The sequence below is a fragment of the Oncorhynchus gorbuscha genome, unplaced genomic scaffold (genome assembly GCF_021184085.1).
Source record: "Oncorhynchus gorbuscha isolate QuinsamMale2020 ecotype Even-year unplaced genomic scaffold, OgorEven_v1.0 Un_scaffold_1138, whole genome shotgun sequence".
NCBI classification, from domain to species: Eukaryota; Metazoa; Chordata; class Actinopteri; order Salmoniformes; family Salmonidae; genus Oncorhynchus; species Oncorhynchus gorbuscha.
Window position 1 is genome coordinate 73,842 of NW_025746008.1, and position 26,919 is coordinate 100,760.

General features: G+C 45.1%; 1 protein-coding gene across 5 annotated transcripts in view; it reads right to left on the minus strand.

The window, feature by feature from the left end:
* The window catches only part of LOC124021605 (protein artemis-like), a 33,984-nt gene extending 7,065 nt beyond the window's left edge, over positions 1-26,919 (minus strand). Inside the window, exons 1-10 of one of the 5 annotated variants that reach the window (XM_046336744.1) lie at positions 26,615-26,919; positions 26,425-26,476; positions 25,825-25,909; positions 25,674-25,733; positions 25,502-25,557; positions 20,607-20,708; positions 10,074-10,146; positions 4,243-4,383; positions 3,497-3,598; positions 2,697-2,833 (exon numbers count right to left, since the gene is read on the minus strand). In XM_046336744.1, the coding sequence (XP_046192700.1) occupies positions 2,697-2,833; positions 3,497-3,598; positions 4,243-4,383; positions 10,074-10,146; positions 20,607-20,708; positions 25,502-25,557; positions 25,674-25,733; positions 25,825-25,909; positions 26,425-26,476; positions 26,615-26,723 (917 nt within the window). In that variant the 5' untranslated portion in view covers positions 26,724-26,919. Of the gene's footprint in view, positions 1-2,696; positions 2,834-3,496; positions 3,599-4,242; positions 4,384-10,073; positions 10,147-20,606; positions 20,709-25,501; positions 25,558-25,673; positions 25,734-25,824; positions 25,910-26,424; positions 26,505-26,614 lie in introns of all 5 variants that reach the window. The other 4 variants (XM_046336745.1, XM_046336743.1, XM_046336747.1 and 1 more) reach the window with 4 other exon arrangements.

The following is a 26,919-nucleotide window of genomic DNA, read 5'->3' on the forward strand; positions in this document are numbered from 1 at the left end:
AGTGTGTGTGTGTGTGTGTGTGTTTCTCTGAGTGTGTGTGTGTGTGTTTCTCTCAGTGTGTGTGTGTGTGTGTGTTTCTCTCAGTGTGTGTGTGTGTGTGTGTTTCTCTGAGTGTGTGTGTGTGTGTGTGTTTCTCTGTGTGAGTGTGTGTGTGTGTGTGTGTTTCTCTGAGCGTGTGTGTGTGTGTGTTTCTCTGAGCGTGTGTGTGTGTGTTTCTCTGAGCGTGTGTGTGTGTGTTTCTCTGAGTGTGAGTGTGTGTTTCTCTGAGTGTGAGTGTGTGTGTTTCTCTGAGTGTGAGTGTGTGTGTTTCTCTGAGCGAGTGTGTGTGTTTCTCTGAGTGTGAGTGTGTGTGTTTCTCTGAGTGTGAGTGTGTGTGTTTCTCTGTGTGAGTGTGTGTGTTTCTCTGAGCGTGTGTGTGTTTCTCTGAGCGTGTGCGTGTTTCTCTGAGCGTGTGTGTGTTTCTCTGAGCGTGTGTGTGTGTGTGTGTTTCTCTCTGTGTGTGTGTGTGTTTCTCTCTGTGTGTGTGTGTGTGTGTGTGTGTGTGTGTGTGTGTGTGTGTGTGTGTGTGTGTGTGTGTGTGTGTGTGTGTGTGTGTGTGTGTGTGTGTGTGTGAGTGTGTGTGTTTCTCTGAGTGTGTGTGTGTGTGTTTCTCTGAGTGTGTGTGTGTGTGTGTTTCTCTGAGTGTGAGTGTGTGTGTTTCTCTGAGTGTGTGTGTTTCTCTGAGTGTGTGTGTGTGTGTGTTTCTCTGAGCGTGTGTGTGTGTGTTTCTCTGAGTGTGTGTGTTTCTCTGAGTGTGAGTGTGTGTGTTTCTCTGAGTGCGAGTGTGTGTGTTTCTCTGAGCGTGTGTGTGTGTGTTTCTCTGAGCGTGTGTGTGTGTTTCTCTGAGCGTGTGTGTGTGTGTGTTTCTCTGTGTGAGTGTGTGTGTGTGTGTGTTTCTCTGTGTGAGTGTGTGTGTGTGTGTGTTTCTCTGTGTGAGTGTGTGTGTGTGTGTGTTTCTCTGAGTGTGTGTGTGTGTGTTTCTCTGAGCGTGTGTGTGTGTGTGTGTGTGTGTGTGTGTGTGTGTGTGTGTGTGTGTGTGTGTGTGTGTGTGTGTGTGTGTGTGTGTGTGTGTGTGTGTTTCTCTGTGTGAGTGTGTGTGTGTGTGTGTGTGTTTCTCTGTGTGTTTCTCTGTGTGAGTGTGTGTGTGTGTGTGTTTCTCTGTGTGTTTCTCTGAGTGTGTGTGTGTGTGTGTGTGTTTCTCTGAGTGTGTGTGTGTGTGTTTCTCTGTGTGTTTCTCGTGTGTGTGTGTGTGTGTTTCTCTGAGTGTGTGTGTGTGTGTGTGTTTCTCTGAGTGTGTGTGTGTGTTTCTCTGAGTGTGTGTGTGTGTTTCTCTGAGTGTGTGTGTGTGTGTGTGTGTGTGTGTGTGTGTGTGTGTGTGTGTGTGTGTTGTGTCTGTGTGTGTGTGTGTGTGTGTGTGTGTGTGTGTGTGTGTGTGTGTGTGTGTGTGTGTGTGTGTGTGTGTGTGTGTGTGTGTGTGTGTGTGTGTGTGTGTTTCTCTGTGTGAGTGTGTGTGTGTGTTTCTCTGTGTGTTTCTCTGTGTGAGTGTGTGTGTGTGTGTGTGTGTTTCTCTGTGTGTTTCTCTGAGTGTGTGTGTGTGTGTTTCTCTGAGTGTGTGTGTGTGTGTTTCTCTGTGTGTTTCTCGTGTGTGTGTGTGTGTTTCTCTGAGTGTGTGTGTGTGTGTGTGTTTCTCTGAGTGTGTGTGTGTGTTTCTCTGAGTGTGTGTGTGTGTTTCTCTGAGTGTGAGTGTGTGTGTGAGTGTGTGTTTCTCTGAGTGTGTGTTTGTGTGTTTCTGAGTGTGTGTACCTGATGATAACCTTAGTCCTCTGGGTTCTCTCTGTGTGTGTACCTGATGATAACCTTAGTCCTCTGGGTTCTCTCTCTGTGTGTGTACCTGATGATAACCTTAATCCTCTGGGTTCTCTGGGTGTGTGTACCTGATGATAACCTTAGTCCTCTGGGTTCTCTGGGTGTGTGTACCTGATGATAACCTTAGTCCTCTGGGTTCTCTGTGTGTGTACCTGATGATAACCTTAGTTCTCTGTGTTCTCTTTGTGTGTACCTGATGATAACCTTAGTTCTGGGTTCTCTCTGTGTGTACCTGATGATAACCTTAGTCCTCTGGGTTCTCTCTGTGTGTACCTGATGATAACCTTAGTCCTCTGTGTTCTCTCTGTGTGTACCTGATGATAACCTTAGTCCTCTGGGTTCTCTCTGTGTGTGTACCTGATGATAACCTTAATCCTCTGGGTTCTCTCTCTGTGTGTACCTGATGATAACCTTAATCCTCTGGGTTCTCTCTCTGTGTGTACCTGATGATAACCTTAGTCCTCTGGGTTCTCTCTGTGTGTGTACCTGATGATAACCTTAGTCCTCTGGGTTCTCTCTGTGTGTGTGTGTACCTGATGATAACCTTAGTCCTCTGGGTTCTCTCTGTGTGTGTACCTGATGATAACCTTAGTCCTCTGGGTTCTCTCTGTGTGTGTACCTGATGATAACCTTAGTCCTCTGGGTTCTCTCTCTGTGTGTACCTGATGATAACCTTAGTCCTCTGGGTTCTCTCTGTGTGTGTACCTGATGATAACCTTAGTCCTCTGGGTTCTCTCTGTGTGTGTACCTGATGATAACCTTAGTCCTCTGGGTTCTCTCTGTGTGTGTACCTGATGATAACCGTAGTCCTCTGGGTTCTCTCTCCAAACCACATAGTGGAGGGTTTGATACTGATGATGTTTAGAGGAGTCCCATCTGATGCTGAGGAGCCACACGGCAGCCTGCTGGCAGGAACAAACCCCTCCTCCTACACAACGACATGTTTCTATTGGTTAGGGCTCCTCCTCCTACACAACGACATGTTTCTATTGGTTAGGGCTCCTCCTCCTACACCACAACATGTTTCTATTGGTTAGGGCTCCTCCTCCTACACAACAACATGTTTCTATTGGTTAGGGCTCCTCCTCCTACACAACAACATGTTTCTATTGGTTAGGGCTCCTCCTCCTACACAACGACATGTTTCTATTGGTTAGGGCTCCTCCTCCTACACAACAACATGTTTCTATTGGTTAGGGCTCCTCCTCCTACACAACATGTTTCTATTGGTTAGGGCTCCTCCTCCTACACCACAACATGTTTCTATTGGTTAGAGCTCCTCATCCTACACCACAACATGTTTCTATTGGTTAGGACTCCCCATCGTACACCACAACATGTTTCCATTGGTCAGGACTCCTCATCCTACACCACAACATGTTTCCATTGGTCAGGACTCCTCATCCTACACCACAACATGTTTCCATTGGTCAGGACTCCTCATCCTACACCACAACATGTTTCCATTGGTCAGGACTCCTCATCCTACACCACAACATGTTTCCATTGGTCAGGACTCCTCATCCTACACCACAACATGTTTCCATTGGTTAGGGGTTTCTAAGAGAAAGGGGGCGTGTAACAGCGTTACCTTGGGGTGCCGGCAGGCATGGATCTGAGTGGCTCGATCCGTGGTCACATGACTCAGAATCTCTGGCATCTTCTTAAACATGTCCAGGCTTTTGACATGAATCTACAACACACACCATGTGTCATTATTTGTCATGCTTAACAAAGTGTGTATTTAAAATAAATCTTATTTGGTATCGGTGTCCCATCCATGGGACAGTTGAGCTAACGTAGGCCAATGTGATTAGTATGAGGTTGTAAGTAACAAGAACAGTCATATCTGATAGTCAGAAAGCTTAAATTCTTGTTCATCTAACTGTACTGTCCAATGTACAGTAGCTGTTACAGTGAAATAATATCATGCTATTGTCTGAGAACTTAGTTATTAATAAACAAATTAGGCACATTTGGGCAGTCTTGATACAACATTTTAAAGAAATGCAATGGTTCATTGGATCAGTCTAAAACTGTGCACATACTGCTGCCATCTAGTGGCCAAAATCTAAATGTCACCTGGGCTGGAATAATACATTATGGCCTTTCTCTTGCATTTTAAAGATAAATGGTACAAAAAAAGTTATTTCTTTGTGTTGTTATTCTCCTACATTCATTTCACATTTCCACAAACGTCAAAGTGTTTCCTTTCAAATGGAACCAAGAATATCCTTTCTTCCTGAGCTACAGACAGTTAGATTTGGGTATGTCATTTTAGGTGGAAATTGAAAAAGGGGGCGGATCCTTAAGAGGTTTTAAGTGTTGGTCACCTACCTGTGTGTGAAACTCGTCCCCCAGGTTAGTGAAGAGGTATTCATATCCATATGCAGCTTTACAATTCAGCCACACTGTATGGTACACACTCTTACTGACCCAGTCCTGTACCAGCCCCCGGATAGCATGTAGACACGTCTCCTACACACACACACACACACACACACACACACACACACACACACACACACACACACACACACACACACACACACACACACACACACACACACACACACACACACACACACACACACACACACACACACTCCTGTACCAGCCCCCGGATAGCATGTAGACACGTCTCCTACACACACACTCTGCAGCTCTCTCTCTCCCCCTGTAGCTCTCTCTAGCTCTCTCTCTCTGTGTAGCTCTCTGTGTATCTCTCTCTGTGTGTAGCTCGCTCTCTCTCTGTGTAGCTCTCTGTGTATCTCTCTCTCTGTGTAGCTCTCTGTGTATCTCTCTCTGTGTGTAGCTCGCTCTCTCTCTGTGTAGCTCTCTGTGTATCTCTCTCTGTGTGTAGCTCGCTCTCTCTCTGTGTAGCTCTCTGTGTATCTCTCTCTGTGTGTAGCTCTCTCTCTGTGTGTAGCTCTCTCTCTGTGTGTAGCTCTCTCTCTGTGTGTAGCTCTCTCTCTGTGTGTAGCTCTCCCTCTCTGTGTAGCTCTCTCTCTCTGTGTAGCTCTCTCTCTCTGTGTAGCTCTCTCTCTCTCTGTGTGTAGCTCTCTCTCTCTGTGTAGCTCTCTCTCTCTCTGTGTGTAGCTCTCTCTCTCTGTGTGTAGCTCTCTCTCTCTGTGTAGCTCTCTGTGTAGCTCTCTCTCTCTCTCTGTGTAGCTCTCTCTCTCTCTGTAGCTCTCTCTCTCTGTGTAGCTCTCTCTCTCTGTGTAGCTCTATGTGTGTAGCTCTCTCTCTCTGTGTATCTCTCTGTGTGTAGCTCTCTCCCTCTGTGTGTAGCTCTCCCTCTCTGTGTGTAGCTCTCTCTCTGTGTGTAGCTCTCTCTCTGTGTGTAGCTCTCTCTCTCTGTGTGTAGCTCTCTCTCTGTGTGTAGCTCTCTCTCTCTGTGTAGCTCTCTCTCTGTGTGTAGCTCTCTCTCTGTGTGTAGCTCTCTCTCTGTGTGTAGCTCTCTCTCTCTGTGTGTAGCTCTCTCTCTCTGTGTGTAGCTCTCTCTCTCTGTGTGTAGCTCTCTCTCTCTCTGTAGCTCTCTCTCTCTGTAGCTCTCTCTCTCTGTAGCTCTCTCTGTGTGTAGCTCTCTCTCTCTCTGTGTGTAGCTCTCTCTCTCTGTGTGTAGCTCTCTCTCTCTGTGTGTAGCTCTCTCTCTCTCTGTGTGTAGCTCTCTCTCTCTCTGTGTATCTCTCTGTGTGTAGCTCTCTCTCTGTGTATCTCTGTGTAGCTCTCTCTCTGTGTGTAGCTCTCTCTCTGTGTATCTCTCTGTGTGTAGCTCTCTCTCTGTGTATCTCTGTGTAGCTCTCTCTCTGTGTGTAGCTCTCTCTCTCTCTGTGTGTAGCTCTCTCTCTCTCTCTAGCTCTCTCTCTCTGTGTAGCTCTCTCTCTCTCTGTGTAGCTCTCTCTCTCTCTGTGTGTAGCTCTCTCTCTCTCTGTGTATCTCTCTGTGTGTAGCTCTCTCTCTGTGTATCTCTGTGTAGCTCTCTCTCTGTGTGTAGCTCTCTCTCTCTGTGTGTAGCTCTCTCTCTCTCTGTGTAGCTCTCTCTCTCTCTGTGTAGCTCTCTCTCTCTCTCTGTGTAGCTCTCTCTCTCTCTGTGTAGCTCTCTCTCTCTCTGTGTAGCTCTCTCTCTCTGTGTGTAGCTCTCTCTCTCTCTGTGTGTAGCTCTCTCTCTCTGTGTAGCTCTCTCTCTCTCTCTCTGTGTGTAGCTCTCTCTCTCTCTCTCTCTCTCTCTGTGTAGCTCTCTGTGTGTAGCTCTCTGTGTGTAGCTCTCTGTGTCTGTGTATCTCTCTGTGTGTAGCTCTCTCTCTCTCTGTGTATCTCTCTGTGTGTAGCTCTCTCTCTGTATATCTCTGTGTAGCTCTCTCTCTCTGTGTGTAGCTCTCTCTCTCTCTGTGTAGCTCTCTCTCTCTGTGTAGCTCTCTCTCTCTCTCTCTCTCTGTGTAGCTCTCTCTCTCTCTCTCTCTGTGTAGCTCTCTGTGTGTAGCTCTCTGTGTCTGTGTATCTCTCTGTGTGTAGCTCTCTCTCTCTCTGTGTATCTCTCTGTGTGTAGCTCTCTCTCTGTATATCTCTGTGTAGCTCTCTCTCTCTCTGTGTGTAGCTCTCTGTGTGTAGCTCTCTCTCTCTGTGTGTAGCTCTCTCTCTCTCTGTGTAGCTCTCTGTGCGTAGCTCTCTCTCTCTCTGTGTGTAGCTCTCTCTCTCTGTGTGTAGCTCTCTCTCTCTCTCTCTCTGTGTAGCTCTCTCTCTGTGTAGCTCTCTCTCTGTGTAGCTCTCTCTCTGTGTGTAGCTCTCTCTCTCTGTGTAGCTCTCTCTCTCTGTGTAGCTCTCTCCCTCTGTGTAGCTCTCTGTGTAGCTCTCTCTCTCTGTGTAGCTCTCTCTCTCTCTGTGTGTAGCTCTCCCTCTCTCTGTGTGTAGCTCTCTCTCTCTCTGTAGCTCTCTCTGTGTAGCTCTCTCTCCTTGTGTAGCTCTCTCTCTCTGTGTAGCTCTCTGTGCGTAGCTCTCTCTCTCTCTGTAGCTCTCTCTCTGTGTGTAGCTCTCTGTGTGTAGCTCTCTGTGTGTAGCTCTCTCTCTCTGTATCTCTCTGTGTGTAGCTCTCTCTCTGTGTATCTCTGTGTAGCTCTCTCTCTCTGTGTAGCTCTCTGTGCGTAGCTCTCTCTCTCTCTGTGTGTAGCTCTCTGTGTGTAGCTCTCTCTCTCTGTGTGTAGCTCTCTCTCTGTGTGTAGCTCTCTCTCTCTCTGTGTGTAGCTCTCTCTCTCTCTGTGTAGCTCTCTGTGCGTAGCTCTCTCTCTCTCTGTGTGTAGCTCTCTCTCTGTGTGTAGCTCTCTCTCTGTGTGTAGCTCTCTCTCTGTGTGTAGCTCTCTCTCTGTGTGTAGCTCTCTGTGTAGCTCTCTCTCTCTCTGTGTAGCTCTCTGTGTAGCTCTCTCTCTCTCTGTGTAGCTCTCTGTGTGTAGCTCTCTGTGTGTAGCTCTCTGTGTGTAGCTCTCTCTCTCTGTGTATCTCTCTGTGTGTAGCTCTCTCTCTCTGTATCTCTCTGTGTGTAGCTCTCTCTCTCTGTATCTGTCTGTGTGTAGCTCTCTCCCTCTGTGTAGCTCTCTGTGTAGCTCTCTCTCTCTCTCTGTGTAGCTCTCTCTCTCTCTGTGTGTAGCTCTCTCTCTCTCTGTGTGTAGCTCTCTCTCTCTCTGTGTGTAGCTCTCTCTCTCTCTGTGTGTAGCTCTCTCTCTCTCTCTGTGTGTAGCTCTCTCTCTCTCTGTGTGTAGCTCTCTCTCTCTCTGTGTGTAGCTCTCTCTCTCTGTGTGTAGCTCTCTCTCTCTGTGTAGCTCTCTCTCTCTGTGTAGCTCTCTCTCTGTGTAGCTCTCTCTCTGTGTAGCTCTCTCTCTCTGTGTAGCTCTCTCTCTCTGTGTAGCTCTCTCTCTCTCTGTGTGTAGCTCTCTCTCTGTGTATCTCTGTGTAGCTCTCTCTCTGTGTATCTCTCTGTGTGTAGGTCTCTCTCTGTGTATCTCTCTGTGTGTAGCTCTCTCTCTGTGTCTCTCTGTGTAGCTCTCGCTCTCTCTGTGTAGCTCTCTCTCTCTCTGTGTAGCTCTCTCTCTCTCTGTGTAGCTCTCTCTCTCTCTCTGTGTAGCTCTCTCTCTCTCTCTGTGTAGCTCTCTCTCTCTCTGTGTGTAGCTCTCTCTCTCTCTGTGTATCTCTCTGTGTGTAGCTCTCTCTCTGTGTATCTCTGTGTAGCTCTCTCTCTGTGTGTAGCTCTCTCTCTCTGTGTGTAGCTCTCTCTCTCTCTGTGTAGCTCTCTCTCTCTCTCTCTGTGTAGCTCTCTCTCTCTCTCTCTCTCTGTGTAGCTCTCTCTCTCTCTCTCTGTGTAGCTCTCTCTCTCTCTCTCTCTGTGTAGCTCTCTGTGTGTAGCTCTCTGTGTGTAGCTCTCGGTGTCTGTGTATCTCTCTGTGTGTAGCTCTCTCTCTCTCTGTGTGTAGCTCTCTGTGTGTAGCTCTCTCTCTCTCTCTGTGTGTAGCTCTCTCTCTCTCTGTGTAGCTCTCTGTGCGTAGCTCTCTCTCTCTCTGTGTGTAGCTCTCTCTCTGTGTGTAGCTCTCTCTCTCTCTCTCTGTGTAGCTCTCTCTCTGTGTGTAGCTCTCTCTCTCTCTCTCTCTCTAGCTCTCTGTGTAGCTCTCTCTCTCTGTGTAGCTCTCTCTCTGTGTAGCTCTCTCTCTGTGTAGCTCTCTGTGTGTAGCTCTCTCTCTCTGTGTATCTCTCTGTGTGTAGCTCTCTCTCTCTCTGTATCTCTCTGTGTGTAGCTCTCTCCCTCTGTGTAGCTCTCTCTCTCTCTCTGTGTAGCTCTCTCTCTCTCTGTAGCTCTCCCTCTCTTTGTGTAGCTCTCTCTCTCTGTGTAGCTCTCTCTCCTTGTGTAGCTCTCTCTCTCTGTGTAGCTCTCTGTGCGTAGCTCTCTCTCTCTCTGTAGCTCTCTCTCTGTGTGTAGCTCTCTGTGTGTAGCTCTCTGTGTGTAGCTCTCTGTGTGTAGCTCTCTCTCTCTGTGTATCTCTCTGTGTGTAGCTCTCTCTCTCTCTGTGTATCTCTCTGTGTGTAGCTCTCTCTCTGTGTATCTCTGTGTAGCTCTCTCTCTCTGTGTAGCTCTCTGTGCGTAGCTCTCTCTCTCTCTGTGTGTAGCTCTCTGTGTGTAGCTCTCTCTCTCTGTGTGTAGCTCTCTCTCTCTCTCTGTGTAGCTCTCTCTCTCTCTGTGTAGCTCTCTCTCTCTGTGTGTAGCTCTCTCTCTGTGTGTAGCTCTCTCTCTCTCTGTGTATCTCTCTGTGTGTAGCTCTCTCTCTGTGTATCTCTGTGTAGCTCTCTCTCTCTGTGTAGCTCTCTGGGCGTAGCTCTCTCTCTCTCTGTGTGTAGCTCTCTCTCTCTCTGTGTGTAGCTCTCTCTCTCTCTGTGTAGCTCTCTCTCTCTGTGTAGCTCTCTGTGTGTAGCTCTCTCTCTCTCTCTGTGTAGCTCTCTCTCTCTGTGTAGCTCTCTGTGTAGCTCTCTCTCTCTGTGTAGCTCTCTGTGTGTATCTCTCTGTGTGTAGCTCTCTCTCTCTGTATCTGTCTGTGTGTAGCTCTCTCCCTCTGTGTAGCTCTCTCTCTCTCTCTCTGTGTAGCTCTCTCTCTCTCTCTGTGTGTAGCTCTCTCTCTCTCTCTGTGTGTAGCTCTCTCTCTGTGTGTAGCTCTCTCTCTCTGTGTGTAGCTCTCTCTCTCTGTGTGTAGCTCCCTCTCTTTGTGTAGCTCTCTCTCTCTGTGTAGCTCTCTCTCCTTGTGTAGCTCTCTCTCCTTGTGTAGCTCTCTCTCTCTGTGTAGCTCTCTGTGCGTAGCTCTCTCTCTCTCTGTGTGTAGCTCTCTGTGTGTAGCTCTCTCTCTGTGTAGCTCTCTCTCTCTCTCTCGGTGTAGCTCTCTCTCTCTGTGTAGCTCTCTCTCTCTGTGTGTAGCTCTCTCTCTCTCTGTGTGTAGCTCTCTCTCTCTCTGTGTGTAGCTCTCTCTCTCTCTGTAGCTCTCTCTCTCTCTCTGTGTGTAGCTCTCTCTCTCTCTCTCTGTGTGTAGCTCTCTCTCTCTCTCTGTGTGTAGCTCTCCCTCTCTGCGTGTAGCTCTCTCTGCGTGTAGCTCTCTCTCTCTCTCTCTGTGTGTAGTGCTCTCAGAATCCCACACACTCACCCTGCTGGGGATCTGGTAGAAGCGAGGGTCGTAAAAGGTGGAGTCCAGATACACACTCTTGATGTCTTTCACCCTGAAACGACACAGCACACTGTCTGGCATTGGAACTGAGGACCACTGTATATTGCCTAGGTTTTACTTGGTGTGTTGTCTCCTCTGTGCTGGTTAGGGCTCGGATGACAAGACAGTTTTAGGGTCGAGGAGGTTTAATGATGCTGATTTACAATATGGGCATGAATATCACAGTGGATTATGGTCAACTTTTATAAATGTAGATGTTCCAATCAGTGGCTTGTATGTGTGGAGGCCTGGAGATGCTAAACATGTTTGTTAATTAACGGTCAATTACCGTGAGACGTTGTCATGACCTCCACAGCCCTATATGGGCACATATTGTGAATCTTCAGCATCATCAAACCATCTCCACTATAATCCACTGTCTTGTCACATATTGTGAATCTTCGGCATCATTAAACCATCTTCACTATAATCCACTGTCTTGTCACATATTGTGAATCTTCAGCATCATCAAACCATCTCCACTATAATCCACTGTCTTAACACCTGGGCCTTCAGCATCATTAAACCATCTTCACTATAATCCACTGTCTTGACACCTGGACCTTCAGCATCATTAAACCATCTCCACTATAATCCACTGTCTTGTCACGTATTGTGAATCTTCAGCATCATCAAACCATCTCCACTATAATCCACTGTCTTGTCACATTGTGAATCTTCGGCATCATTAAACCATCTCCACTATAATCCACTGTCTTGTCACATAGTGAATCTTCGGCATCATTAAACCATCTCCACTATAATCCACTGTCTTGTCACCTGGGCCTTCAGCATCATCAAACCATCTCCACTATAATCCACTGTCTTGACACCTGGGCCTTCAGCATCATTAAACCATCTCCACTATAATCCACTGTCTTGACACCTGGACCTTCAGCATCATCCAACCATCTCGACCATAAAACACTAAACTATTCATATTCACTATAATTGTAGGCTAACTCTGAATTTGTTTAATTTAGGCTATACAGGTGTAGTGATCTGCTCTGTATAACAGCACAATCATGTGTTTATCCTGGGGTTGGGCTCATACAGGGCATTTAATGTATTGTATTTATCCTGGGGTTGGGCTCATACAGGGCATTTAATGTATTGTATTTATTCTGGGGTTGGGCTCATACAGGGCATTTAATGTATTGTATTTATTCTGGGGTTGGGCTCATACAGGGCATTTAATGTATTGTATTTATTCTGGGGTTGGGCTCATACAGGGCATTTAATGTATTGTATTTATTCTGGGGTTGGGCTCATACAGGGCATTTAATGTATTGTATTTATTCTGGGGTTGGGCTCATACAGGGCATTTAATGTATTGTATTTATTCTGGGGTTGGGCTCATACAGGGCATTTAATGTATTGTATTTATTCTGGGGTTGGGCTCATACAGGGGTATTGTATTTATTTGGGCTCATACAGGGCATTTAATGTATTGTATTTATTCTGGGGTTGGGCTCATACAGGGCATTTAATGTATTGTATTTATTCTGGGGTTGGGCTCATACAGGGCATTTAATGTATTGTATTTATTCTGGGGTTGGGCTCATACAGGGCATTTAATGTATTGTATTTATTCTGGGGTTGGGCTCATACAGGGCATTTAATGTATTGTATTTATTCTGGGGTTGGGCTCATACAGGGCATTTAATGTATTGTATTTATTCTGGGGTTGGGCTCATACAGGGCATTTAATGTATTGTATTTATTCTGGGGTTGGGCTCATACAGGGCATTTAATGTATTGTATTTATTCTGGGGTTGGGCTCATACAGGGCATTTAATGTATTGTATTTATTCTGGGGTTGGGCTCATACAGGGCATTTAATGTATTGTATTTATTCTGGGGTTGGGCTCATACAGGGCATTTAATGTATTGTATTTATTCTGGGGTTGGGCTCATACAGGGCATTTAATGTATTGTATTTATTCTGGGGTTGGGCTCATACAGGGCATTCAAGGTATTGTATTTATTCTGGGGTTGGGCTCATACAGGGCATTCAAGGTATTGTATTTATCCTGGGGTTGGGCTCATACAGGGCATTTAATGTATTGTATTTATTCTGGGGTTGGGCTCATACAGGGCATTTAATGTATTGTATTTATTCTGGGGTTGGGCTCATACAGGGCATTTAATGTATTGTATTTATCTGGGGTTGGGCTCATACAGGGCATTTAATGTATTGTATTTATCCTGGGGTTGGGCTCATACAGGGCATTTAATGTATTGTATTTATTCTGGGGTTGGGCTCATACAGGGCATTTAATGTATTGTATTTATCCTGGGGTTGGGCTCATACAGGGCATTTAATGTATTGTATTTATCCTGGGGTTGGGCTCAGGGCATTTAATGTATTGTATTTATTCTGGGGTTGGGCTCATACAGGGCATTTAATGTATTGTATTTAATACAGGGCATTTAATGTATTGTATTTATTCTGGGGTTGGGCTCATACAGGGCATTTAATGTATTGTATTTATCCTGGGGTTGGGCTCATACAGGGCATTTAATGTATTGTATTTATCCTGGGGTTGGGCTCATACAGGGCATTTAATGTATTGTATTTATTCTGGGGTTGGGCTCATACAGGGCATTTAATGTATTGTATTTATTCTGGGGTTGGGCTCATACAGGGCATTTAATGTATTGTATTTATTCTGGGGTTGGGCTCATACAGGGCATTTAATGTATTGTATTTATCCTGGGGTTGGGCTCATACAGGGCATTCAAGGTATTCAGACCTCTTGACTGACATTTTGTTTTGTTACAGCCTTATTCTACAATGGAGGAAGTTGTTTTTCCCCTCATCAATCTACCCCATAATGACAAAGGAAAAAATTAATTTATTTTTGAAATTTAATTTAAAAAAACATGTTTACATAAGTATTCAGACCCTTTACTCAGTACTTTTGTTGAAGCACCTCTGTCAGATTACAGCCTAGTGTCTTCTTGGGTCTGATGCTACAAGCTTGGCACACCTGTATTTGGGGAGTTTCTCCCATTCTTCTCTGCAGATCCTCTCCAGCTCGGTCAGGTTGAATGGGGAGCATCGCTGCACAGCTATTATCAGGTTTCTCCAGAGATGTTTGATTGGGTTAAATTCCCGGGCCACTCGACATCCAGAGACTTGTCCCGAAGCCACTCCTGGGTTGTCTTGGCTGTGTGCTTAGGTTCGTTGGTCTGTTAGAAGGTGAACCTTCGCCCCAGTCTGATGTCCTGAGTGTATTGGCCAGGTGATGAGCAGCGCCTGGTTCTCCAGACGTGACACTTGGCATTCAGGCCAAAGAGTTCAATCTTGTTTCTCATGGTCTAAGAATCCTTTAGGTGCCTTTTGGCAAATTCCAAGCGGACTGTCATGTGCCTTTTACTGAGGAGTAGCTTCCGTCTGGCCACTCTACCATAAAGGCCTGATAGGTGGAGTGCTGCAGAGATGGTTGTCCTTCTGGAAGTTTAACCCATCTCCACAGAGGAACTCTGGAGCTGTCAGAGCGACCATCGGGTTCTTGGTCACCTCCGTGACTGGGCGGCCAGCTCTAGGAAGAGTCTTGGTGGTTCCAAACTTCTTTCATTGAAGAATGATGGAGACCACTGTGTTCTTGGGGACCTTCAATACTGCAGATATGTTTTGGTACCTTTCCCCAGATCTGTGCCTCGACCCAATCCTGTCTCGAAGCTCTACGGAGGATTCCTTCAACCTCGTGGCTTGGGTTTGGCTCTACCTATCAACTGTGGAACCTTACATAGGACATGAGTTGGAAAGGCACACACCTGTCTATCAATTTAATTTACCACAGGTGGATTCCAATCAAGTTGTAGAAACATCAAGGATGATCAATAAAAACAGGACCTGAGCTCTACAGTATGTTGAGTCTCTGATGTAGAAACATCAAGGATGATCAATAAAAACAGGACCTGAGCTCTACAGTATGTTGAGTCTCTGATGTAGAAACATCAAGGATGATCAATAAAAACAGGACCTGAGCTCTACAGTATGTTGAGTCTCTGATGTAGAAACATCAAGGATGATCAATAAAAACAGGACCTGAGCTCTACAGTATGTTGAGTCTCAGAGCAAAGGGTCTGAATACTTACGTAAAGAAGTTATTTGTTTACTTTTAATACATTTTCTAAAATTAACAACTTTTGGCTTTGTAATTATGGGGTCTTGTGTATTGATTAATGAGAGGAAACATTATTCTAAAATGGATTAGATACATTTAACTAAATGTGAGAAAGTGAAGGAGTCTGAATACTTTCCTCAGGCCCTGTGTTGGCCCATGCCAAGGTAGGCCACTTCTCATTTACAACTGCAACCTGGCCAAGATAAAGCAAAGCAGTGCCACACAAACAACACAGTGTTACACATGGAGTAAACAAAACATCAATAACACAATAGAAAAAAAAATCTATATACATACAGTGTGTGCAACTGAGGTAAGATTAGAGAGGGAAGGCAATAAATTGGCCATAGCGGTGAAGTCATAACAATTTAGCATTAACACTGGAGTGACAGATGTGCAAGTAGAGATACTGGGGTGCAAAGGAGCAAAGAAAATAATATGGGATGAGGTAGTTGGGTGGGCTATTTACAGATGGGCTATGTACAGGTGTAGTGATCTGCTCTGACAGCTGGTGCTTAAAGCTATTGAGGGAGATATGAGTCTCCAGCTTCAGTGACTTTTTCAATTCGTTCCAGTCATTGGCAGCAGAGAACTGGAAGGAAAGGCGGCCAAAGGAGGAATTGGCTTTGGGGGTGACCAGTGAAATATACCTGCTGAAGCCCGTGCTACAGGTGAGTGCTGCTATGGTGACGAGTGAGTTGAGATAAGGCGGAGCTTAACCTAGAAAAGACTTATAGATGACCTGGAGCCAGTGGGTTTGGCCACAAATATGAAGCGAGGGCCAGCCAACGAGAGCATACAGGTCGCAGTGGTGGGTAGTATATGGGGCTTTGGTGACAAAACGGATGGCGCTGTGATAGACTACATCCAATTTCCTGAGTAGAGTGTTGGAGGCTATTTCGTAAATGACATCGCCAAAGTCGAGGATGGGTAGGATGGTCAGTTTTACGAGGGTAGGTTCGGCAGCATGAGTGAAGGATGCTTTGTTGCGAAATAGGAAGCCGATTCTAGATTTCATTTTGGATTGGAGATGCTTAATGTTTGAGTTCATTTTATTTTTACAGGGACAGTGCACATTAATCAACGTTTCAGTAAAAGTGACAGTTTTAGCCAGTCTGCTCATTTTCAACCGCAGTCCCTAGGCAGGTTATTAAAAACAATTACAATAAAGACAATCATTGAGCAGTGAGCACACGCAGAGCAACACAGGGCAAGCAAGACGTAGCATACAAACAGAGCAACATAGGACAAGCAAGACGTACCATACAGACAGAACAAAAACCAGCAAGACAAAATCAATAAAAGCAACAAAGTGTTTCCACACATCACAAGCTACAGACAACATGGAAAGCGGCTACACACAGCTAGGGATTATGTTCACAAATCTGATTGACCTTTAGCCATGTCTTCATGCATTTTGTGAAAGTGTGATATGTGGTGCAGTTGTGTGGAAAATGGATTTACTAAAGGTGCTTTTCCTTAAGGGAACTATACAGTCACTTCTCATGGAAGACCTTGTGGATCTGTTGCCATATGTCTGGGTTTTCTGTTTAACAAAAATACTGAGTGGAGGGGGAGCCAGGCCATTAAGGATCTTGAATACAAGACATGCGTCGGTGTATTGCACAAGATTTTCCCAACTCAGGAGCTCATGCTTTCTGAGGATGTAACAGTGATGATGGCTATTGGGCTTCCTATCAAGCTCTTTGAGAGCCTGTTTGTAGACAGACTGAATAGGTTTTAATACAGCAGACTTGGGCCCAACTAGTCAAGCAGTATGTTAAGTGGGGAAGAATCATAGATTTGAAGTACAGTTTTGCTACCTCTATAGAAAAACAATTTCATATAAATCGGAAATGATCTCGGTTGAATTTAGTTATTTGAATGACCTTTTCCACATGCTTTTTACAAGAGAGGTTGGAATCAAATATGATGCCATGGTACTTAAAAATCAGATACCACCTGGAGCTTCTCCCCTGACACATAGACATCTGGCTCAGTAGCATCTGTTGCCCTCTTTGTGAAGAACATGCAAACAGTTTTTTTCACATTGAGATGCAAACACAAGTCACTGAGCCACTTTGTAACCTGGACCATTACAGTCGTGAGTTCTTGTGCAGCTTGTTGTTTGCTCTTTGCATGCACATATATCACTGTATCATCTGCATACATTTGAACTTCAGACCCAGTACAGACAGAAGGCAGATCATTAATGTACAGGCTGAACAGGAGGGGCCCCAGTATTGACCCTTGGGGCACGCCCACATCATAGCTAAGAGTGGGAGACAGCTCATTGCTCACTCTGACACACTGAGCTCTGCCTTCAAGGTATGATTTCATCCATCTCAAGGCATCGGGGGAAAAGTTGAACTTGGACAATTTTGTGATGAGAATCTCATGGTTAACAGTATCAAAAGCCTTCCTTAGGTCCAGAAACACAGCCCCAACAACACCCCCTTTGTCCATGTGAGTCTGGAAGGAGAGTTTACAGTCTAACCAGAAACCTCGGTATTTGTAGTTGTCCACATATTCATAAGTCAGAACCGTCCAGAGTAGTGATGCTGGACGGGCGGGCAGGTGCGGGCAGCGATCGGATGAAGAGCATGCATTTAGTTTGGTGCAATTCAAAATGGTCGGTGATCTGTTTATTAACTTGGCTCTCGAAGACCTTAGAAAGACAGGGTAGGATAGATATAGGTCTGTAGCAGTTTGGGTCTAGAGTCTCACCCCCTTTGAAGAGGGAGATGACAGCAGCAGCTTTCCAATCTTTGGGGATCTCAGACGATACGAAAGAGGTTGAACAGGCTAGTAATAGGGGTTGCAATAATTGCGGCAGATAATTTTAGAAAGAGAGGGTCTACAACGTGACTTAAATAGCATGGCTGTAACAGCTTAATGCTCTACAACGTGACTTCAATAGCATGGCTGTAACAGCTTAATGCTCTACAACGTGAACTCAATAGCATGGCTGTAACAGCTTAATGCTCTACAAGACAACACTAGGCTATACAATGTGACTTCAATAGCATGGCTGTAACAGCTTAATGCTCTACAACGTGAACTCAATAGCATGGCTGTAATGCTCTACAAGACAATACAACACTAGGCTATACAACGTGACCTCAATAGCCTGGCTGTAACAGCTTAATGCTCTACAACGTGACCTCAATAGCATGGCTGTAACAGCTTAATGCTCTACAAGACAATACAACACTAGGTTCTACAACGTGACTTCAATAGCATGGCTGTAACAGCTTAATGCTCTATAACGAGACTTCAATAGCATGGCTGTAACAGCTTAATGCTCTACAACGTGACCTCAATAGCATGGCTGTAATGGCTGAATGCTCTACAAGACAATACAACACTAGGCTCTACAACGTGACCTCAATAGCATGGCTGTAACAGCTTAATGCTCTACAAGACAATACAACACTAGGCTATACAACGTGGCTTCAATAGCATGGCTGTAGTAGCTTAAGGCTCTACAACGTGGCTTCAATAGCATGGCTGTAGTAGCTTAATGCTCTACAACGTGACCTCAATAGCATGGCTGTAGTAGCTGAATGCTCTACAAGACAATACAACACTAGGCTCTACAACGTGACTTCAATAGCATGGCTGTAACAGCTTAATGCTCTACAAGACAATACAACACTAGGCTCTACAACGTGACTTCAATAGCATGGCTGTAACAGCTTAATGCTCTACAAGACAATACAACACTAGGCTCTACAACGTGACCTCAATAGCATGGCTGTAACAGCTTAATGCTCTACAACGTGACCTCAATAGCATGGCTGTAACAGCTTAATGCTCTACAACGTGACCTCAATAGCATGGCTGTAACAGCTTAATGCTCTACAAGACAATACAACACTAGGCTATACAACGTGGCTTCAATAGCATGGCTGTAGTAGCTTAAGGCTCTACAACGTGGCTTCAATAGCATGGCTGTAGTAGCTTAATGCTCTACAACGTGACCTCAATAGCATGGCTGTAGTAGCTTAATGCTATACAACGTGACTTCAATAGCATGGCTGTAGTAGCTTAATGCTCTACAACGTGACCTCAATAGCATGGCTGTAGTAGCTTAATGCTCTACAAGACAAGACTAGGCTCTACAACGTGACTGATGAAAGGGAGCCTCACACAACTGAATGATCTTGAAATGTAAACTTCTAAACAGTTTGGAATGAAATATCCATATAAAGTACATTATATAATTACAGGGTATATAAACAAAGTACTGAGGGACAGTATCCTATACAAACACATGATGGATGGAATCAGCCAGGAGGCACACTGGCAATGATTAACACAACGAGAGTTAACTGGTGGGAAAACACAGGATGGGATGGCACTTTGTCACTAGACTCCTCTCAGCATGCTCTGCTCCACTTCACAGCTCTGATATGATAAACTTCTATGTAGTATTTGGTAGTCATTTTGTCTGTATATACTGTAAGTAGTATATGCGTGTACCTTCTCCCAGAGTGGAGGAGTTTTATGTATTGTACTATGATAAGTAGTATTTGGTAGTTATACTGTAAGTAATGTACACTGCTCAAACAAATAAAGGGAACACTTAAACAACACAATGTAACTCCAAGTCAATCACACTTCTGTGAAATCAAACTGTCCACGTAGGAAGCAACACTGATTGACAATAAATTTTGCGTGCTGTTGTGCAAATGGAATAGACAACAGGTGGAAATTATAGGCAATTAGCAAGACACCCCCAATAAAGGAGTGGTTCTGCAGGTGGGGACCACAGACCACTTCTCAGTTCCTATGCTTCCTGGCTGATGTTTTGGTCACTTTTGAATGCTGGCGGTGCTTTCACTCTATTGGTAGCATGAGACGGAGTCTACAACCCACACAAGTGGCTCAGGAAGTGCAGCTCATCCAGGATGGAACATCAATGCGAGCTGTGGCAAGAAGGTTTGCTGTGTCTGTCAGCGTCGTGTCCAGAGCATGGAGGCGCTACCAGGAGACAGGCCAGTACATCAGGAGACGTGGAGGAGGCCGTAGGAGGGTAACAACCCAGCAGCAGGACCGCTACCTCCGCCTTTGTGCAAGGAGGAGCAGGAGGAGCACTGCCAGAGCCCTGCAAAATGATCTCCAGCAGGCCACAAATGTGCATGCGTCTGCTCAAATGGTCAGAAATAGAATCCATGAGGATGGTATGAGGGCCCGACGTCCACAGGTGGGGGTTGTGCTTACAGCCCAACACCGTGCAGGACGTTTGGCATTTGCCAGAGAACACCAAGTATGGGAAATTCGCCACTGGCGCCCTATGCTCTTCACAGATGAAAGCAGTTTCACACTGATGAATGTGAGAGTCTGGAGACGCCGTGGAGAACGTTCTGCTGCCTGCAACATCCTCCAGTATGACCGGTTTGGCGGTGGGTCAGTCATGGTGTGGGGTGGCATTTCAATGGGGGGCCGCACAGCCCTCCATGTGCTCGCCAGAGGTAGCCTGACTGCCATTAGGTACCGAGATGAGATCCGCAGACCCCTTGTGAGACTATATGCTGGTGCGGTTGGCCCTGGGTTCCTCCTAATGCTAGACCTCATGTGGCTGGAGTGTGTCAGCAGTTCCTGCAAGAGGAAGGAATTGATGCTATGGACTGGCCCGCCCGTTCCCCAGACCTGAATCCAATTGAGCACATCATGTCTCGCTCCATCCACCACGTTGCACCACAGACTGTCCAGGAGTTGCTTTAGTCCAGGTCTGGGAGGAGATCCCTCAGGAGACCATCCACCACCTCATCAGGAGCATGCCCAGGCGTTGTAGGGAGGTCATACAGGCAAGTGGATGCCACACACACTACTGAGCCTCATTTTGAGTTGTTTTAAGGACATTACATCAAAGTTGGATCAGCCTGTAGTGTGGTTTTCCACTTTAATTTTGAGTGTGACTCCAAATCCAGACCTCCATGGGTTGATAACTTTGATTTTCCTTGATAATTTTTGTGTGATTTTGTTGTCAGCACATTCAACTATGTAAAGAAAAAAGTATTTAATAAGAATATTTCATTCATTCAGATCTAGGATGTTATTTTAGTGTTCCCTTTATTGTTTTGAGCAGTGTATATATATTACAGGACGACTGATCCTGTTGAAGTGTACCTATGATGAAAATTACAGGCCTCTCATCTTTTTAAGTGGGAGAACTTGCACAATTGGTGGCTGACTAAATACTTTTTTGCCCCACTGTGTGTGTGTGTGTGTGTGTGTGTGTGTGTGTGTGTGTGTGTGTGTGTGTGTGTGTGTGTGTGTGTGTGTGTGTGTGTGTGTGTGTGTGTGTGTGTGTGTGTGTGTGTGTGTCTACCTGCTCCCAGAGTGGAGGAGTTCTATGCGGGAGGCGTCTCCCTTCGCCAGTCGGAAGTCTCCTGTGTACAACACTGTACCCTGGGCCCCCTCTACCAAGAACCTACACACAAAATAGGGTTTGGAGATATGAAGATATGAAAATCTGTATATCGTTCCTGTACCATAAAGGGGTATAAGGTACAAATTAATGAATGAATATATATCTCAGTGCCAGTAAAAAGAAAATGGACAAACCTCATTCCAGGGTTTTTCTTTATTTTTACTATTTTCTACATTGTAGAATAATAGTGAAGACATCAAAACTATGAAATAACACATATGGAATCATGTAGAAACCAAAAAAGTGTTAAATTATATTTGAGATTCTTCAAAGTAGCCACCCTTTGCCTTGATGACAGCATTGCACACTCTTGGCATTCTCTCAACCAGTTTCATGAGGTAGTCACCTGGAATCCATTTAAATCAACAGGTGTGCCTTGCTAAGTGTTAATGCATTTGAGCCAATCAGTTGTGTTGTGAAAAGGTATGGGTGGTATACAGAACATAGCCCTATTTGGTAAAAGAGTCTATATTTTGGCAAGAACATTTCAAATGAGCAAAGAGAAATGATCAACATTACTTTAAGACATGAAGGTCAGTCAATCCAGAAAATGTAATGTACTTTCAACATTTTTCAAGTGCAGTTGCAAAAACCATCAAGCGCAATTATGAAACTGGCTCTCATGAGGACCACCACAGGAAAGGAAGACCCAGAGTTACCTCTGCTGCAGAGGATCAGTTCATTAGAGTTAACTGTCTCTCATGAGGACCGCCACAGGAATGGAAGACCCAGAGTTACCTCTGCTGCAGAGGATCAGTTCATTAGAGTTACCAGCCTCAGATTGGAAAGGAAGACCCAGAGTTACCTCTGCTGCAGAGGATCAGTTCATTAGTTACCAGCCTCAGATTGGAAAGGAAGACCCAGAGTTACCTCTGCTGCAGAGGATCAGTTCATTAGAGTTACCAGCCTCAGATTGGAAAGGAAGACCCAGAGTTACCTCTGCTGCAGAGGATCAGTTCATTAGTTACCAGCCTCAGAAATTGCAGCCAAAACAAAGTTCAAGTAACAGACACATCTCAACATCAACTGTTCAGAGGAGACTACGTGATCTTTTTCATTTTTATTTAACTAGGCAAGTCAGTTAAGAACAACTTCTTATTTACAATGACAGCCTAGGAACAGTGGGTTAACTGCCTTGTTCAGGGGAACAGTGGGTTAACTGCCTTGTTCAGGGGAACAGTGGGGTAACTGCCTTGTTCAGGGGAACAGTGGGTTAACTGCCTTGTTCAGGGGGAACAGTGGGTTAACTGCCTTGTTCAGGGGGAACAGTGGGTTAACTGCCTTGTTCAGGGGGAACAGTGGGTTAACTGCCTTGTTCAGGGGGAACAGTGGGTTAACTGCCTTGTTCAGGGGGAACAGTGGGTTAACTGCCTTGTTCAGGGGGAACAGTGGGTTAACTGCCTTGTTCAGGGGGAACAGTGGGTTAACTGCCTTGTTCAGGGGGAACAGTGGGTTAACTGCCTTGTTCAGGGGGAACAGTGGGTTAACTGCCTTGTTCAGGGGGAACAGTGGGTTAACTGCCTTGTTCAGGGGGAACAGTGGGTTAACTGCCTTGTTCAGGGGGAACAGTGGGTTAACTGCCTTGTTCAGGGGGAACAGTGGGTTAACTGCCTTGTTCAGGGGGAACAGTGGGTTAACTGCCTTGTTCAGGGGAACAGTGGGTTAACTGCCTTGTTCAGGGGAACAGTGGGTTAACTGCCTTGTTCAGGGGAACAGTGGGTTAACTGCCTTGTTCAGGGGAACAGTGGGTTAACTGCCTTGTTCAGGGGAACAGTGGGTTAACTGCCTTGTTCAGGGGCAGCTCGGTGATTCAATCCACCAACCTTTCGGTTAATGGCCCAACACTAACCACTAGGCTACCTGCCGCCCCGAATCAGGTCTTCATGGTCGAATTGCTGCAAAGAAACCACTACTAAATGACACCAATAATAACAAGAGCCTTGCTTGGGCCAAGAAACACAAGCAATGGACATTAGACTGGCTGATGAGTCCAAATTGTATATTTTTTGGTTCCAACCGCCGTGTCTTTGTGAGACGCTGAGTAGGTGAACAGATGATCTCCACATGTGTGGTTCCCACCGTGAAGCATGGAGGAGGAGGAGGTGTGATGGTGCTTTGCTGGTGACACTGTCTGTGATTTATTTAGAATTCAAGGCACACTTAATCAGCATGGCAACCACAGCTTCTGCAGTGATAAGCAATCCCATCTGGTTCGTGATTTATTTAGAATTCAAAGCACACTAAACGGCAGCGTAGCCTAGTGGTTAGAGCGTTGGACTAGTAACCGGAAGGTTGCGAGTTCAAACCCCCGAGCTGACAAGGTACAAATCTGTCGTTCTGCCCCTGAACAGGCAGTTAACCCACTGTTCCCAGGCCGTCATTGAAAATAAGAATATGTTCTTAACTGACTTGCCTGGTTAAATAAAGGAAAAATTAAAAAACCAGCATGGCTACCAAAGCATTCTGCAATGATACGCCATCCCATCTGGTCTGCGCTTAGGGGAATATAATTTGTTTTTCAACAGGACAATGACCCAAAACACCTCCAAGCTGTGAAGGGCTATTTGACCAAGAAGGAGAGTGATTGAGTGCTGCATTAGATGACCTGGCTTCCACAATCAACAGACCTCAACCCAATTGAGATGGTTTGGGATGAGTTGGACTGCAGAGTGAAGCAAAAGCAGCCAACAAGTGCTCAGCATATGTGGGAACTCCTTCAAGACTGTTGGAGAAGCATTCCAGGTGAAGCTGGTTGAGAGAATGCCAAGAGTGTGCAAATCTGTCAAAGGCAAAGGATGGTTACTTTGAAGAATCTAAAATATATATTTAGATTTGTTTAACACTTTTTTGATTGTGTTATTTCATAGTTTTGATGTCTTCACTATTTTACAATGTATAAAATAGTAAAAAATAAAGAAAACCCCTTGAATGAGTAGGTGTCCAAACTTTTGACTGGTACTAATATATACTAATAACACAGTACTAGTTCTTGATACACACGGGAAACTGTTCATGACGCAAACCGGTGCGCCTGTACACAAAACATTAAGAACACCTGCTCTTTCCATGACAGACTGGCCAGGTGAAAGCTATGATCCCGTATCACTGTCACTTTGTTAAATCCATTTCAATCAGTGTTGATGAAGGGGAGGAGACGTGTTAAAGAAGGATTTTTAAGCCCTGAGATAAATGAGACATGGATTGTGTATGTGTGCCATTCAGAGGGTGAACGGGCAAGACAAGAGATTTAAGTGCCTTTGAATGGCATATGGTAGTAGGTGCCAAGCGCAGCGGTTTGAGTCAAGAACTGCAACGTTGCTGGGTTTCTCACACTCAACAGTTTCCTGTGTGTATCAAGAATGGTCCACCACCCAGAGGACATCCAGCCAACTTGACACAACTGTGGGAATCATTGGGTCAGCTTCCCTGTGGAAAGCTTTTGACATCTTATAGTGTCCACGCCCCAACAAATTGGGGGCAACTCAATATTAGGAAGGTGTTCTTATTGTTTGTACACTCACCTTTGTAATATTGAGTTGCACCCCTGAGATCATTTAGTCAGTACATCTTAGCTAGGGAAATGATAGAAACAGTGCCGTAGCAGGCACCCCTGAGATAATTTAGTCAGTACATCTTAGCTAGGGAAATGATAGTTAGAAACAGTGGTGTAGCATGCACCCCTGAGATCATTTAGTCAGTACATCTTAGCTAGGGAAATGATAGAAACAGTGGCGTAGCAGGCACCCCTGAGATCATTTAGTCAGTACATCTTAGCTAGGGAAATGATAGAAACAGTGCCGTAGCAGGCACCCCTGAGATAATTTAGTCAGTACATCTTAGCTAGGGAAATGATAGTTAGAAACAGTGGTGTAGCATGCACCCCTGAGATCATTTAGTCAGTACATCTTAGCTAGGGAAATGATAGAAACAGTGGTGTAGCAGGCACCCCTGAGATAATTTAGTCAGTACATCTTAGCTAGGGAAATGATAGAAACAGTGGCGTAGAATGCACCCCCGCGAGGCTCAGAGCGTTAGAGGGCCCTCAGCCCCAAAAATATCACACTGTCGCTATTTCTAAATACCCCAGAACGCAGTAGCTGTATATCACCCAAGTCTAACTAACACACACAAGCTAGGTGATACCACACACACAAGCTAGGTGATACCACAAACACAAGCTAGGTGATACCACAAACACAAGCTAGGTGACACCACAAACACAAGCTAGGTGATACGTCATATTACCAGAAACACACACAAGCTAGGTGACACCACAAACACAAGCTAGGTGATATCACAAACACAAGCTAGGTGATACCACAAACACAAGCTAGGTGACACCACAAACACAAGCTAGGTGACACCACAAACACAAGCTAGGTGACACCACAAACACAAGCTAGGTGACACCACAAACACAAGCTAGGTGACACCACATACACAAGCTAGGTGACACCACATACACAAGCTAGGTGACACCACATACACAAGCTAGGTGACACCACATACACAAGCTAGGTGACACCACATACACAAGCTAGGTGACACCACATACACAAGCTAGGTGACACCAAACACAAGCTAGGTGATAGCACAAACACAAGCTAGGTGATAGCACAAACACAAGCTAGGTGATAGCACAAACACAAGCTAGGTGATAGCACAAACACAAGCTAGGTGATAGCACAAACTCAAGCTAGGTGACACCACAAACACAAGCTAGGTGATACCACAAACACAAGCTAGGTGATAGCACATAAGCACACATACATGCACGCACACACAATACTCACATCACCGAGCCTGGACAGTGACCTGCAGGAAGCAGAGTCACCACAAGTTCTTCTCTCTGTGGACACACACCCACACACAATATCAGTCATCAAAGAGTCAGTCATATAGCAAACTGACAGCGATCAGCCCTTATGACCCTATATATGTTGTGATGATGAACCGGTGTCGTACCTCTCCTGAAGCCTCGTCTATTAAAGTGATTAGTGTGGGACTCTCCAGTTCCAAAGCAACCTAGACAAACAGAAGCACGTCAACATTACACAAAACACATGTTGCCTAGCAATAGGTCCATAACTAAGATTTTTGACAATTAACTACTTACTATGTGATCTTCCCAGAAGGCATATTTTGGATTGCTCAGCAACAGTTCCTTAGTTACAAACGAACAGTACAGTTTGACTGTCAGACTGGAACAAATGAACAGTACAGTTTGACTGTCAGACTGGAACAAATGAACAGTACAGTTTGACTGTCAGACTGGAACAAATGAACAGTACAGTTTGACTGTCAGACTGGAACAAATGAACAGTACAGTTTGACTGTCAGACTGGAACAAATGAACAGTACAGTTTGACTGTCAGACTGGAACAAATGAACAGTACAGTTTGACTGTCAGACTGGAACAAATGAACAGTACAGTTTGACTGTCAGACTGGAACAAATGAACAGTACAGTTTGACTGTCAGACTGGAACAAATGAACAGTACAGTTTGACTGTCAGACTGGAACAAATGAACAGTACAGTTTGACTGTCAGACTGGGACAAATGAACAGTACAGTTTGACTGTCAGACTGGAACAAATGAACAGTACAGTTTGACTGTCAGACTGGAACAAAGACAGTAACATTAGACCTTCAACATCAGTTAGCCATCCTTTGTTTCACTGAACTTTCACACCATCAAAATAAAACGCGATATCACCTGAATTTCAACTTTCTTTTCAATAGAGGCCCCTTCAGCCCCTTCATGTGATCTGCAGAAAATACATGATGTAAGTAGAGCTAACGTTAGCTAGTTACATGTCCACTGTGTGCCAGTTAAGAGCACATACTGGCTAGTTATCTTTAGCTAACTGCTGTTTGGCTCTCACTCGATCTGAGTCTTTCTTTACCTTTGTGGCAGTGAGATAGAAAATAAGCCCTTGCATGTAGATTCTCCCTGTCAAACCGATCCAGGGACATGTTGGGATACTCCTTCATGCGACCCGCGAACGAACTCATTTTGACTGAAGATTGGCTCCAATTAGTTTCCTCAACTTTGTTGACTAGCTGACATTTCGGCGCATTTTGGTCAGGATACTTGAATAGCTGTTGTTAGCTAAGCCACCTAGTGGATGGGAGACAAAACGTTTCCACTGTCAGCATTGTATCTGAATTTAAACCTGCTCACAATAACTACTTTACCAGCATTTATCTG